The 16,374-nt window shown below is 39.6% G+C and overlaps 1 protein-coding gene across 4 annotated transcripts in view; it reads left to right on the top strand.

Annotated features, from left to right (window-relative positions):
• The window catches only part of KIT (KIT proto-oncogene, receptor tyrosine kinase), an 80,833-nt gene that overhangs the window by 47,239 nt on the left and 17,220 nt on the right, over nucleotides 1–16,374 (top strand). For all 4 annotated transcript variants that reach the window (XM_058298506.2, XM_058298498.2, XM_058298494.2 and 1 more), the window contains exons 6-8: nucleotides 1,376–1,565; nucleotides 3,527–3,642; nucleotides 15,367–15,475. In XM_058298506.2, the coding sequence (XP_058154489.1) occupies nucleotides 1,376–1,565; nucleotides 3,527–3,642; nucleotides 15,367–15,475 (415 nt within the window). The remainder of the gene's footprint in view (nucleotides 1–1,375; nucleotides 1,566–3,526; nucleotides 3,643–15,366; nucleotides 15,476–16,374) is intronic.

Genomic DNA, 16,374 nt, shown 5'->3' with positions numbered 1-16,374 from the left:
TTTTCTGGAGGTACTGGGGATTGAACCCAGGACCTTGTATATAGGAAGCAGGTGCTCAATCACGAAGCTACAGCCACTCCCCTACACATACAATTTTATTCTCTATCTCTGCTTCTAAGCTTAAGAGTATGTAAAGGCTCAAGGGCATGTTTTAATAAGAAGACATAGCCTTGGCTTCTCACAGACCTGTGTTCAAATATGGGCTCTGTCATTGGATAGCTAGGCGTATGGCTTTCTAGACCTTGATTTTTTTTCACCTATAAGTAAGGAGTTATAAGATTAAATGTTTGTTATGCTTATTAGATAAAATAATGATTAAGTATTTAGGGCAGGTCTTGGCAGTTAGTAAGCATTCCATAAATGGTGGCCATGAAAATAATATTGATAATTATTTTATTATTCTTTTTATCAAACTCTTTCCTCACTTATTATTTTATTACCATTTCTGAGGGCTGCCTAATATTTTGAGTCAATATGCCATAATTTATTTAGTCAGATCTCTATTGTGTCATATCTTAATTATTATAACCATTGTAAACCACTTCTTTCTGCATGTAGCTTTCCCATGCCATTAAAGTGAATTCTCAAATGAAAATTAGGAATCAAGAAAATATGTAATTTAAAAAAAATCTATATTGATAAATGCTTTCTTAAGAGTTATGTCAGTTTACAGTGTGCTACTTTTACCACATCTGCAAAATCATTGAGTTTCTTTTGCTTTTTGCTATTTTTAATTTTAGTGAAAAACAATGCCTTTGTTTTAATTTAATTTCTAGTTTAGCGGAACACTAAAATCTATATTTTCATTTCCTTTTTTCTGTTATCTTAATTGAGCATATAGACATTTTAAATACACTTGTTTTCAAATTTGTATTTTATAATTTTTCTTCTGTTCTATAATGCCTAAAAAACTGCCTCCTGCAGAGGTTTGATAGGAGTCATTTCTATAGGCTAGGTAAAAATATGACTTGATTGTTAAAATGCTGTCTTTTAGTCATCTGTGATATATGCTGTTAGAAGAAGACCTAATTTTATTTGTTCGCAAATACTAATTGGCATTCTTTTAATGTTTTTATTGAACATTAGGATTTTCTTTCCCTTCTATTGATTTGTGACTCCTTAACACATGTACAGTTATATTGGGTCTAGATATGGGCTATATAGTCCAAATACTTTTAACCTAAGAACAGTCAGGATTAGTAGTCCTGGAACAATTTTTAGATCTTTAATAGAGTTGCTTAGGAGACAGAAAGGAGACTTAAGTATTCCAGCTGTGTGTCCTTCCTAACTTTAGGACAGTGATCTACCAGAGCAAAATCAGATATACAATGTTCAACTTACTTGTTCTTGTCTTTCTTATTCTCTTATAATATAGATAAAGGATTCATTAATATCTTTCCCATGATGAATACTACAATATTTGTAAATGATGGAGAAGATCTAGATTTAATTGTCGAATATGAGGCATACCCCAAACCCGAACACCAACAGTGGATATACATGAACAGAACCTCCACTGATAAATGGGAGGAGTATCCCAAATCAATGAATGAAAGTAATATCAGGTAAGAAAAGGGTCTTGCACTGGGGCTTACACATACCCCCCTCCTCTTGGCTTAGCAGATGCTACTTCTGTGACCCGATGATGCCTGAGAAACCTCCCGGTATAGAAGGAAGTTCCAGCTGTCTTCTGGGTACTATCCTACGTCTCCCATTTTGCTGTGTGTTTAGAACACACAAAAAAATATGCCTCAGTTTTCTAATTTATAAAATGGAAAGGTGGTTCTTTCCCAGAGTTCTGAAGATAGTTCAGTGCAGTGCCTAGCATAAACTGAGGATACCATGAATAATTCCTTTCAGAGAAAGAGGAAAGGTAGTGCCTTTAGTCATTTCAATAATTACATCAAACTCAAGAATCATTAGGAAGCTTTGGGCCAAGCAGTGAACCGAAGCTCTTTTGTGTAATATATCTCATTCAGTCCTTCAAACATTAATGGTAAAAAAGTAATAGCCAACATTTTATACACGTGGTGTGTGCTTGCAGTGTTGCCTCGTTGATTTTAGTCCTCACACAACCTGATATGGGAGACACTTATTTCCCACATTTTTATTAAGAGGATACTGAGGCACAGAAGGATTAAGTAACATGACCAAGATCAAAGGGCTAATAAGGGATGCCTGGATAGAGTATTTTTCCAGACAGGAGGCTGTTGTAAGAATATTGGATAGAGAAGTTAGTGTCCTGGACCAAGATCTAAGGATTGTAGGGATGGATTTGTTGGCCGTCAAGGATACCACCTTAATAACCTGGTGATTGAGGGGGTGGCGAGGCAGGGAGGAGAATGGGGGGAGGAGGTGTGTATGAGATGCCTCTTGCAAGTCTGGCTTCCTCAGCCCTGTTAGATGGTGAGTGGCAGTACCTTTCATTGAGAGGATAGAGGAGGAGGACATGGAGCAGGGTGAGGAAAGATGATGAGTTCAGTTTGGGGTTCGATGAATTTGAGATTGACTGGAGATCTCTAGGTGGGATGCATCTTGGGTCAGCTTCCCTAGAAGCAGAGGCCAAGATGGATTCATGTGCAAGGGCGAGAGAACCGTGTTGGGGTGGCGGAAGCAAGATGGTGAAGGGACCGGAGCAGCGCAAAGTTGTGGTTTCAGGTGAAGCTGAGTCTTAGTCTCCAGGGACTATCTGGAGCTGGGCTTTTGTCACAGACGGGCTGTGGACCTGGCCCCAGGCAGTCAACCTCCAAGTGGGTCCAGTTACCCAAGGGCAAACCTTAAGAGAAGGTTGCAGTTGTGAGCCTTCAGCAGCTGCAGGAGGGGGGCGGGAGCACAAAAATAGCTTCCATGTTTAAGGCTGATATTAGACTAGAGGTGAAGACTTGAAAGTCTTGAGCAAATACAATTAGTTGGAATGTGGGAGAATAGAACTTTTGCAGCAGGAGTAGCGTCTTAGCAGGGCTCCTGCTCACACCGCGGGCTGCTGGGGCCATGTTCACTCCCCTGAGGGATGTGCTGAGCAGGGTCTGCACAGCCATATCTGGCAGCCCTGCAGTAAAGCAGACGCTTGAGTTCCAAATATCACAGAGGAGACCAGGAGGGGAAGCCAGGAGATGGTGGTTTCAGGGAAGCGAAGGTGGGGGCAACAGCATTGCTATCTTGCTCAGGGAAGTCCAGGAGTTTGAGAGGGAGTTTGAAAAAGGGATTGTGGGCTGAGAAGCAGGGAAGGAGAGAGAGCCTGCAATCTCTGGGAGTGCCTTTATACTTCGATAGCCTTTCCTCTCTGTACATTCCCACGGGACATTTGTCCCAGATTTATTTTACTTTGTTTATTGTTTATATGTGTGTATCTGTATGTTTGTATATATGTATATTTCGTACACGTATCTATACATTCACACCCACCTATATATGTATTTGCTAATGTGGATTTTGTCTGTACTGTATTAAATGAGTCATATTTTCCCTCAAACAGACCTGTACTCTGAGGCACAGAGTTTCTAATTTATTATCCCTTTCCTTGCAGATATGTGAGTGAGCTTCACCTGACCAGATTAAAAGGGACTGAGGGAGGCACTTACACATTTCTAGTATCCAATTCTGATGTCAATTCTTCCGTAACATTTAGTGTCTACGTGAACAGTAAGTAAAATGAATGTCTCCTTATCGTCGTCTTCTATTATTTTAAGTTGTGGCTAGTATTTGTAACACCTGCGGGACCGAGAGGTGTTGTGTACTCTGTAAATAATGTTTCATGATAATTTTGACCTTAACAAAGACCTCGTGGTTTGGTGGTTAGAAGAGTGTGTAAGAGAACCAGTTGCTTGGCCTACATTTCACTGACCGTATGACCTTGTAGGAGTCGCTCATGTTCTGGGTGCTGCATTTGAAGTAAACAGAGGAACCACTGAAGTTAAAAATAAGTTGTTAGAGGGAAAATGTATTGTTATTGATTGCTGAATTTGGGAGCCAGGGGTTGAGTAGGAGCTGGATTATGGTGTTTAGGAAGGAAAGAGATGCTCTCAGGCTTTGCCATGATTTCTTTGTTGCAATGTTTTCTCTTTCTGGGCTGTGATACTATTGGTGTTTTAAGTTTTTTCTCCCACTACAATGAATGCAGTATTGATCCGCCCAACTGGTCATGCCTGAGTACCCTGTAGATACTAGGGAGAAAGGAGCAGGAGGTTTGGGGCAGGAGGATGGCTGTGGGTGTGGGAACCTGAACACCTGAGTCCTGCCTGCTGTGACCCCCTCGCCCCAACGTCCTGGAGAAGTGTCTTTGGGCAGAGGTAGAGGTGAAGAGAACACGGTCACCAGCTCGGGCTTGTGCCAACTGCCAGACTTCTTCTGGGCTCTGCCCTGGTCCTGTCTGGATTTCTAAGGACTGATGGGAAGGTGCCCACCACACCACCCAGCCAGAGGAAGGGAGGCTCCAAGGACATGGAATTCCAAGGGACTTGCTCAATGACTGGCCATCGGAATTAGCCGTCCCGGGTGTGTGGGGGCGAGGAGACCACCTGGCACATTGCCTAGAGACCAGCTTACAAACTCTGCGAGTGCTTCGCATGTATTGGGAGCTGGGATATAGGAGTCATAGGAGAACAAAACCTGGGAGCCAATTCCATGCCCTCTAGGAACTAGCTGGCTTTATGAAGTGATTTTACAAAATTATTTCATTTGATGCTGTGGCTCAGCAAGTATGGTGAGGTGGGTCGTGTAATCATTGTATAAATGAAGAAACAAAGCAGCTAGTGAGTGGTGGCCTGCAGAGGCTGTTTTTGTTTTTTGTTTTTTTAATTGAGAGAACATTTGTAACAAAATTTGTCACTTTAGCCAATTTTAAGTGAATAATTTAGTGGCACTAATTTTACAATGATGTACTACCATCACCACCTTCTATTACTAAAACTTTTTCATCACCCAAACAGAAAGTCTGTTTGAACAAATTCCCCCTTCCCCTCTGGGCCCTGGTAACCTCTAATCTACTCCATCTCTGTGAATTTGTTTCTTTTAGATATTACATATAAGTGATGAAATCATACAATATTTGACTGGATAGGCTTTTGATTGTTAATCGGAGTCCCTTAACTATATAGTCCTATCACTATACCGAGATTGTGTTTCCTGAATAATGTGTGTTTAGATAAAGAGGGGTACTGCTGCACAGGTAAACGTGTTTCTCTATTACAGCCTTCTAGGAATCCTTAGTATGCTCATGTACATACATCCTGCCTCTCTAAGAGAAGGGCTCGTGAGATTGGAGGACATATCCCAAACCTGTGTGGCTGTAGAAGTCTCCTTTTCCAAGGGACACATGTTATTTCAGTTTCTCAGAACAGTTTTGATTATGTGTTATCTCATTGGCCCTCAGTTTACCTGTCTTTAGATTAATTCTGATTTTAATCAGAAGATCTTAGTGTATTATACATGGGCTAAATTATCTGCTTCTGAAAATCTCAATATTCAAGTAATTTAAGAGATGATAGTAGGTAAATCAATATCCATGCAAACATAACATATATACTGTTCATACAAAGCTTTTGGATGGTGTAGTGCAATGCTTCTCAAACTCTGGAGTAAAGGACCAGTTTTTGTTGTTGTTTTGTTAATTTCCAATTCATTGTCAATCATACTTCTACTTGTAAAATACAATAGAAGCAAATTACTAGAAAAATGAAATGTAACAGATTTACAAAATACAAGCCCAGATTCTCTTACTATTGGATTCAACATATATAAAGTTACTCTAATTGCTCCCAGTTCCTAAATGCTTATTTTCAGTTTCCGAACTTAGTTCCTGTGGACCAGTAATAGCACATCGTTGGGTGCATGCGGCCCACTGCATAGACCTCAGGTTGAGAAGATCGGCTGTATGTGCCTCGTGTGTCTTTCTTTTCCTGGCCTCGAGGCCCAAGGGGCATATAAAGCTGTCCCTTCTTGTTTTCATGCTTCCCTTTGCCAGTGTGTGGTCTGCCAGTTGGTCATGAGTCACTGACCTCAGAAAGACGTCTCCAAAGTGACCCTTACTTTTCTCTGGGTGGCAAAATTGCTACCGTTTTCCTTGCTGCCTTAATTTGACATCCAACAGGATCAGTTTTAATCACCTCTGCTGGTGAACTTGTTCCTGTTTGAAACTGGATGGGAAATAGAATTAATCTTCCTAAATGACCCCTTGTTGGGTTCCCTGTTAGTACAGGGGGTCTCTCTCGGCTCTCTGTGGGAAAGACCCACCCGGTATTTATGGAACTCCTTCATGCACTTGGGATGATGATGGAGACCCTGCTCTCAGGTGAAGCCCTTCAGAAAGTCTCTTCATTGACTAGTTGATGCCAGTTTCTTACAGACACTAACAGACCAAAGGCATTTTTTTGCTTACCCTAACACATTGGATTCGATTGCCAAATACTTTGACAAAGGTAGCGCTTTGTCGTGAACTTAGAACATCTGACTGCCTCTTGTGATACATGTTTTACTTGCTCTTTACAGATATAGTTAGCTAATTTGTTCATTGATTTTTTTTTAATTGAAACAATTATTTGCTCACACTATTATGGGCAAGTTTTTTATGTCCAATTTTAAAATCAAAAGCCTTAAAGATTTGAAAATTAAAAGTTGGAGCAGCTGTGTCCATTTTGACATAACAAGCCAAATGAATATGTAGATTTAGTATATGCTTTATTCTATAAATAAGCTTAGCCCCAAGGATGAAAAGAATTTCTGCTTTGCAAGAATTGGAATTAATAAAAATCAGAATGTATAGCATTGGTATAAGAATTCAGGTTACTTTTACTCAGTGACATATGTAACATGGTGGGTTTGAAAATGTTTTTAACCTCTTTAAGACTTACACGGGTCTGTTAAATTGGCTCAGTAATATTTAAGGAAGTTTGTGATGCCATGAGCCATACCTCCTTGCCACCTTTGAGCAGAACTTCCTGTGGAAACTTAATGGGAGTTTTCATTCCAAACAAAAAGTAGAGATTCTTTGCTCTGAATATGCATTATTGTTATTACTCTTGGAATTGTTTATCCAAAATGTTTATAGAAATAGACTCTTCTAAAAAGTTTGATATCTATCCTCTGGTGAAAATGGTGATTTTTTTTTTTTTCCCTTTGCACAACAAAACTGGGAGGCTAATAGAGTCCTAAAAACTATAAAACTTTACCCCAACGTTCTTTCTTAATAGGAACTACTCCTTGTAAAACTCCTGGAACAAAATAATTAAGTAAACTGAAAAACAACAAAAAACCTCTGAAGTTAGAAAAAGTGACATCACCAAGATTCTACAAATAGCCTGTGATACTTGTTTAGAAACATGCTCTTTTAGGTTATAATAAATGCCAAACAATAAGGTTTTAACTAGATCCAGGACAAATAAAGGCCAATTATGCATTTTAACCCTAATTTATTCATCTGTTTTTGTTGTTTTTGTTTTCCTTTCTACCTAATACCTCCTGGTTAAATATCAATGGTAATCAGTAAAGTGAATGTTTTGGAAGTTTTATTTTGGCTTGTAATTTTAAATATCCCATGTGAATCCCGAAGTAATTTACATGATTGTGGAAAGAAATTATGATTGATGGGATAAATCGTTGCTTTTCAGTTCTCTGGAATTATTTTAAGAGATCCAATAACCTTAAAATGACACTTCCAAACTTTATCTGATTGCATTTTTCAGATCAGCATTACAAATTTAAAACATGTGGCAACGTGATGTTTAGGGGCCATAAATAGATCTCTCTTCAGTCATAAGGTACATCCTTTAATGAACCTAGTGGTTCGCGGCATGGCAGTCCTGCAGTTCTCTACTCAGGTAGTGGCAGCGATGAAAGCAGGTAGGCTGAGCACGGCATTGAAAACTAAAGGACTCGCATTGAAAACTAAAGGACTCGCATTTCGTCCTTGGGCTTCCACGGAACTCATTAAAGTTAGCTGGATTGGGTACCAAAATAACAACTGCATCATGATTAACTCTCAGAAGCCACCAATTTCACTCCATTGATGGCAGGGCGTTAAAAGGGGGCTGGGGAACAATTAGGGAAATACTAAATAATGTATTATTTCTAAATCACTGCATCATATAATTAACATCCTATCTGGCATTAATGCTTATTTACAGATCATACAGTATACTGAAATCAGCCAAAGTTAAGAAATCACCCAGAAGGAGGCCTCTTGATGAGAAAATTTCCCTTTGACCACATTTACAAAAGCCCCGCTGTCTTTTGTGTCTATTTTGTTCATAGTTAAATTCAGTTATGGATGGCTAAATTGATTCTAGGGAGAAGCCACTGGGTGCACCATTCAGCAAGGAAGGAGGCCCACTGAGCATTTGTCAGAGGTGAGGGACAACCTGTTGAGCCAGCTGTGTGGTGTGTGGATGGCCTCGGACTGCATGCTAGGTCACCCACCTGCCTGAAAGTGCCAGTGACCGTTACCCAGCCTCTGGGCTGCCGTGTTTTTCTGTTTTCACTAGCACTTTGTCTTTTTAGAAGGTGGAGATGTCTTCTCACCTCCTGTTGGCCGTCAGTTTCTATTTTTAAAACATGGTAGGACCCTCTAACCAAACACTTGAGTTTCCAAACCATACTTGTGTTAGTGGCTAAAATATTTTAAGACTTGCACCTAACACACTTACCTGTTGATTTTCTTTGAGAGGCTTTGCCTTTTAGAGTTATTTTTTTGTATTTTTTTAATTAGGTGATTTCTGTTAGATTTATACCTATTTTAAATTATTGAATTCTTACAATATTAAGTAAAGCTTAATGTTTAATTCCAAATAAGACTCATTTCTGGTTTATTTACCTGCTTTTGAGAGCTTGCTGTAAGGCTGCCACAATAACCAGAATATAGCTTGGTTTGTGCAAACATCTGTATACAAGTTTTGAAATTTAAACAATTTTTCGTATTATTTGTGAAGGTTTGGGAAACTAGAAAATGTAAAAACGCAAAATTAAAAAACAAGTTTTTATTTTCCCTTTTTAAGTTTATTACATTTTGTAGATTACCACTGCTGTTCTTCCAGACAATTCTTTAGAACATTTTTTTTAACAAAAAAAAATGAGATTGTATTGCTTTATAATTGTTTTTTTGTGTGCATTGTGAACATCTTTCCATGTCATAAAATACTCTCCTACAACATCGTTTTAGTATCTCATTGCATGGATAATTCTTAATTTCTTTAACCCATGTCTGATACAATTTTGAGGCATCGTGGAGTAGGAGGCAGGGCTCTGAAATGATGTGACTGAATTTTAAAAGAAATTCATCAGGCAATTATATTCAAGTTCTCATAATTATCTTGTTTAATCTCAAGTGAGTGACCTTGCCTAAGTGCCTGGAAAATGGTAAGATTAAAATCTGTCATTATCTTACATCTTCCTATGTCTTGTACCAGTGACTTGGGAGATGCACTGGGCTAGCATTTTAGAACAATTGTAAATTAAAGAATATTCTTTCAGATCTCCTTAGTGTGGTGCCTGATCTCTGTAAAAAATAGTTGCTTGTCTTTTTACATCAATCTTTTTATTGGTAACCTGTGTTCATTGGAGAGATCTGACAGTGTCTGAGCTGTTTTTATTTTCTCTTCCTGAACTTGAAATGAGTTTTTCTTCTTAAATTGCTTAAGGGAGTTATGAGTGTTGTTTTTGACATGACACTTTAATATCTCTCTTTCCTTATACAGAGGATCTCTGTGGATGTGAGAATTGTTACAGACCTTGGAATTAGAAAAGGAAGCTAACATGGCAACCTACTTTTAAAGTAGGACCAGCTTCTCTTCTAATGTAAAATAATTTGAGATGCAGCTTTGAATATGAGTCTCAACCTCCCCAGTCAAGTGTTGGTACCGTTATTTGTCTTTCATATCACATAAGAACTTTGGCTGGGTGGGGTGTGTTGCTAATTTGCGAGATCTATTTAAAATGCCAAGCCTGGTAGAGAACAAGGTAACTAGACTCAGTCTCAGTCCTTGGGGCCCGGTTGCCTCTGTTGTGTGGTCTGGCCAATTTTTAAGTTTACGATGGGAAAGCTTGAGAAGTAGGTTTAGGTATGTCACTGGGTAAAACTTCTGCTAGATTTGACCCTGAACTCTTAGACCTCCTTTTAAAAAAAAATATGGCACGAGTAGTCCTTTTTGTAGTAGTGGAACTTCTCTCTGGAGGTTTCCTTTTCCGTTTTCCACATGTGTTTTTACATCAAATGAGCTGTCCTCATTTACCAATACATGCAGGTTCACCTATAATCAAATGGAAATTTCAGTAAATTCAAGAAATTATGTCAATCCCCTTCTCCTCTACTTCTGAATTATGTGGCAAAATGAGTTAGCTACTTTCGCAGAGTAGGAAAATAGCATTTTATCGCCAGCCTGCACTCCTTGGCAGCAAGCAGAGTTGCGCTGTGATCCATGTACAAGTGCACCCTCCCACTGCCTGGGTCAGCACCCCAACGGTGCCAATGTAAACTGAGCATTAAGGATTCTGACCGAGGAAGGCTTTTTCTCTAAGTAGCTTAGTGTCATCATTTTTTCAACTTAATCTAGGAATTGGGAGGTCTTTTGGATGGCTGTTTAAAATAGAACAGGGTTTGGCAAAGCACAGCCCATGGGCCACATCTGGCCTGCAGACTGATTTTGTGTGGCCCACAAGCTAAGAATGGTTGTTGCATTTTTAAGTGGTTGGAGAAAAAACAACAGTAACAACAAAGAATACTATTTCCTAACACATGAAAATAAAAGTGAAATTCAGATTTCGGTGTCCATATAAAGTTTTATTGGAACACGACCATGCCATTTGTTTACACATTGTCTGTGGCTGCATTTGGCCACAATGGCAGAGAGAATCGCAGCCGAGACCGTCTGGCCCACAGTGTCTGAAATACTTACTATCTTGCCCTTTACAGTAAAAGTTTGTTGACCTCTAGTTTAAAACATCACCTCATGAGGAGAATGATTTTTCTTTTAAACAATAGATGCTCTGTTACTGATAGCTGTAATGATGTATTTTCAGTTTTGTTTTGTTTGCCAAACACATTTCTGTTAAGGTCTCGTGCCAATTTCCAGATATCTTTAAGAATAATAAAACAATATCAAAATATCTGTTACGTGGATTTTTTTTTAAAGCATGATGTTCCTTTTATAAGTAAAAAATGGACTTGCTTTCCTACTGCTGTTTGAGCTGATTTTGATTCCTCTATGATAACGTTACAATGGCAGGAATGTGGGTTTGACCCAGCTCCAAACCAGAATAGCAATAAATTGCTGAAAAATGTCTCTGCGTCACCATTAAACACCAGTAAGTCTCGAATAGAAAAGCAGAAATTCATCTTTGTCATTCTTCCTCATTTAATCTTTTACCATTTAGAGACAAGCCTGTATTCTTTGTCCTGCTGATTATAGAGTGCTGGCAAATACACGTTTATATCAGGAATTGGTGGAGGTGGTTAGTGGTGAGAGAAGAGCTATACTCAAAAATATTTCCCACACTCAGATGAAGGCAAGACCGCCCCCCCACACACACACCAGTTATTTGTGTATCTCCTCACCATCTCCAGCTTTCAGTATCTGTGTTGTGTTCTTAAAAATTCATTCTGTTCTTGCCTTCCATATGGACCTGATAGTGGTGAAAATGACTATTTTCAAGATCTCTAATCTGTGGGGTAAAATCAGTGGATGGGTAGGATTTTTAATTGCATAAGCAGTAAATTCTCAGTATACTTACTAGCACTCTGAAACCTAACAGGTGATGGGTAGTGTTGGCTCCATTAGAAAGACTAAGGTCCACAGTGCTTTGAAAGGAGCAGAAGCTATTTTTATCTTCACGGAAGATACATAACTTACAGGTCTCTTAGGCTTATCCAAACCTTTAACTGGGGAGGAATTAAGGAATTTGTCATTTGGTATATTGCTTCTTGCAGAATATCTAAAAAGCTATTGCTCATATTTAACCTGGAGAACTGCAGAGAGTTGATGCATCTTTAAAAGCAAAATGTATATTTAATGCCTTACACTGAGCATTGAGGCATTTACAAAATGCAGATGAGCCCACATTTTCATTTTGGGGAATCAGATTTATACCTGGCACATTCTTTATGCATTAAACATTTTCATAGTGGAAATTTCCGTATGTAGCCCAAACTGTACTATAACTTAAACCTTTTCTGAAAGAGGTCTCACCACCAACATCAGGGACGGAGCTGGGACGAGAGTTAAGACAAGAGAGGCAGATAGGGTGCAAAATTTGAGGAGATACTTGCTTTGGGTACGAGACCTCAAAGAGTGAGTTACTTAAATTTTGCCCCCTTTGTTTCTCTTGCCTCCCCGTCATCCCAGCCTTGTTCAGAGTCCCTTGGAGGTGCTTTAATAAAGCAGATTGCTGGGCCAGATCCTCTACTCACGGAATTTCTGGGGTAGGAGCCCAGGAATCTTCGTTCTAACCACTTCTTTTAGTGGTTTCTAATGCATATTGAAATTTGAGGACACTGAGCTTGACTGGCCAACCTAAGGTCCAACAGGACAAAAGCTGCTCAACTAGCCTCAGGTTATGGCCCACCTGCAATAGTAGCTTTAAAAAAACTACCTAATTAAACCAGCACACACGAACAAGTAGGCCAGGCAGACTGCGCCACTTGCCAGCCATGGCTGTTGTCGTAACTGCTACCAGGTGTCACGCTGGAAGGCTTGGATCTTGGAGCACTTGTATGCAGAGCTAAATGTAATTGGTTATGTAATTTTGAGTTGTTCCAATTTTTAAATTATGTTTTATAAAGGTTGTGTAGGTTCATTCTTACCCTTTCCATAGTTTAAAACATTAGAAAATAAGTCACAAGTGTAAAATAGAAACTATCTATAACCTTACCGCTCAGAGGTAATAACCATTGATTACATCTTAAGGCACCTTTTTTCAGCCTTTTCTTTCTGTTGAGTTAGTATTTAATTCCAGCAGAAATGCATCATGTGGCATTATGGGCGTTAGGAAGGATGAGTGATAAAGAAGTGTAGGAATGGGTAAGTCTGTCATAGGACCTTGATTTCCACCTGAGTCCTATCTTTGCTGTCTTGGTGTAGACCTGCCCCATTCATCGTTAATCTCAGTATTTGAAGAAAAAAAAAAATTCATAGGGCCTGGCACACACGAGTCTTTCTTATCTTATGGCCCACTATTGCCGAAGTGTCACTGTGCCTACACAAGACAGTTACCATGAGGCTTTTCCCCCAGGTCCCCTCTGTTGGCTTATAATTGGATTGCTTTGGAATCTGAGAGCTTTCTTCCTTTGGGTAGGGCAATCATTCAGCAGCTCTTAATGTGTCTGCCATGGGCCAGATTCTGTACTAAGAGCCAGAAGTATAATCAGTACCATGGGTTTCCTGCCCTTGTGAATGTACAGTCTGATGGAGGAGGCAGACCACAAGATAGTACATAACAGTGGCAGGTGCTCTTTAAGTGCTACGAGAATCGGAAAATGAGACCAACCAACTTGGTCTAGAGGAGTTGGAATGGCTTGGAAAAGGAGGTGACACTTGAACTGAATCCAGAACAACCTGCTGTGCCGTTGCCAGCAGATAGCATTCTCCTAAGGTTCCACTGTTTTTTGTGTGTGTGTTTTTTGTGCTGTGTCCTACTTTCCAGCCCAATCACACAGTTGGCCATGATAATTAAATGAAACTTGCCAGATGGATGCTTTCGCAAGATGATGGCTTGTCTCCTTGCTCTATTTGTGAAAGCTGGCATTGGATCCAAATTCTCAAGGATGTCCCTACCTTGAGATTGCTTTGGAATGTCGCTATTCAGTATGTGTTAGCCAAATGGCCTGTCCATCAGCAGGGCCAGGTTGAGTGACAGGTTGGTGTGCCATGCGTGTAGACACCCAGACCCCTGTCAACCCATTTTGCTTCCAAGGAGGTGAGGTGCTGAAAGGTTGTTCTACAGAGATGTCATTTATCAGTATTACCTTCCTTTGGGGAAATAAACTTCCTAAGCTTCAAATCTGTCAGTCTTTCCTACTCACATATTTTTTCCTATTGGTCAAAATGTAATTGATGTTGAACTTCCAACACATTGAGTTAAAATATGTCCATGTTGTTACACTATCCTAAAGAAGCAAATTTTAGACCATTAAAGAGAATATTTACAGCTGTTTACTTGTGTAGTCAATTTGATTAGCCAAGGAGGGTGGATGCTCTGATTCAAAAAAGAGTAACTGAATCATTAATAATTAATTATGAATGTATTGTTTGATTCCCTGAATCATTTTTTGTATTACACATCTAATTGTCATAACATCCCTAAATGGGTGCTGCTGTTATTCTCATTTTACACATGAGGAAATGGAAATTTAGAGAGGGATTCAGAAAGTTGACCAGGGGTAAGAACTGGTAAATATTGGAGCTGGTATTCAAGTCTGTCCTGTGCAAATATGGACTCCCATAGTTCTGTCCACCAGACAAGGCATGTTCAACGCTGTAGGCCTGATAATACAGGGTGAGCACATCACCATCCCTGCTATCAAGATAGCTTATTCGTTTTCAAAGGACTAGAATCCTTCAAATATGTAAGCATTAGAACAGCTGAACATAAATTAATCTTTCTTTCACTTTAGAAATAAGAATTTGCAGTGCTTTAGGGCATGCTTGAATATCAGTTGATTATTGTAGTTACACAAAAATGTCAAATTAGAGCATTCCTGCTGATCAAAATGACTTATTAGGTGATTGTACTCAGGTATGGATATATGTATGAATAAAACTCTTGGGCTGGTTTTCTCTTATAATTTCCTGTCTGTATTTTGCATTTGAAATAAAAATTTGAGATTAAAAGCCCATATTGTAATAGCATTCAGCTCTTTAATCCATGTCCCCTCCAATCCTGCCCCCCAATTCCTGAGAGAAATTTCTCTTTTCCTGTAACTCTCCCTATTTTCATCCATTCCAGTCCTCACAATGACCTGAAATTCCGATGGCAGGAATCCTTTCAACAGGCTTTCTGCTTTAGAACAGTTTGGATCCTAGAATCTTGATTAGAAGGAGTCATTCAAAGATACCCCTTCGTTCAAAACAGAAACCCTCCAGGTGCCACTGGACCTCCTCTTCAGCCACTCCCAGGACCGCAGAGCTCTGAAGGCTCCGCCTCTGCGGTGGACCGTCCTCCCGGGGTCTGGGCAGCTCTAATTTGTGGACGTCTTCCCTCGTTGACCCCATACTCACTTCCCTGGACCTTCCACTCACTGGGACAGATTCTCCCCTTTGAAGACCCTCTTTCCTCAGGGTCCTCGTCAGCCTCACTGTGATTTCTGAGGACTAGAAAGAGAGCGGAGTGGGCCCTGGTGAGATTTCAACAGTCTAACGTAGGGCCATTTCTCTCTTCCTGCAGCAAAACCAGAAATCCTGACTTCTGACAGGCTCGTGAATGGCATGCTCCAGTGCGTGGCAGCAGGATTCCCAGAACCCACAATAGATTGGTATTTTTGTCTAGAGCAGAGGTGAGATATTTATTTTTGGCACTCCTTAAAATTCAGAAGGGGTGGACTGCAATTCAGATGAATTTTAAACGTGTTTTCAGGGTTGTTTTTTTTTTTTTAAGCTTTGTTTTGATTATGTTTTCTATCCATGCGTCATTTTAGAGGGGAATAATTGCTATATTTTTCTTGGTAGACATCAATTTTGTTTGCTGGGGGAAAAAAAAAGATTGCTGAGTGACTCCTCTATTTTGATGGTTATCTTTTTGGATTTATCATGCAATTTCTAGCCTGCAGGTAGATAAAGCAATTTTTCGGGACAGAGTAATTAGATTTCCATTCTATACGCAGGAGGTAATATGTGTGGGAAATGTGGCTGTAGTTATCATGAAAAAATTACCTCAGAAGTTAATTGCCAAGTTACCAAAAAGTAATAATCGTGCAATTGCAACATACATATGGCATTTTAAAGCTACGTGTTTTAAAAAGGTTTTCTCCTTGTTTGGGTACCCAGCTCCTAAACAACACATCTGGTGTGGTGCTTCCTCTCCCACACAATCTGCATTTAATCCTTAAATTGTCCTTTCACATTACCGAAGACGAAAATGGGGTCAATGTTGCTGTTTTCATTCATCAAATGCTATTTTATGCCCAGGCTTTAAAAACCCAGTTTAATATCACAACTGAATAGTCAGGATAATAATGGAAATTTTATTTTTATCACAGCAAGTTGCAAGAGGTCACACAGGACTGTTCTTTTCAGTAGACTATTTTCTGCAGAGAATAACAGTGGAGGGTTAAGACCTCTGGAAAGTAAGCTCACACTTGAAGCAGCCCAGTAGTTAGCTTGATTCAATCCACAGTATTTATGGGGTGCTGACTCTGTGCCACTTGATGTCCTGGTGAACAAAACACACCTGAGT

The sequence above is a fragment of the Dasypus novemcinctus genome, chromosome 1, assembly GCF_030445035.2.
Source record: "Dasypus novemcinctus isolate mDasNov1 chromosome 1, mDasNov1.1.hap2, whole genome shotgun sequence".
Lineage (NCBI taxonomy): Eukaryota > Metazoa > Chordata > Mammalia > Cingulata > Dasypodidae > Dasypus > Dasypus novemcinctus.
Note: the sequence above shows the minus strand (reverse complement) of the source record. Positions and strands in the feature narration are given on the sequence as shown.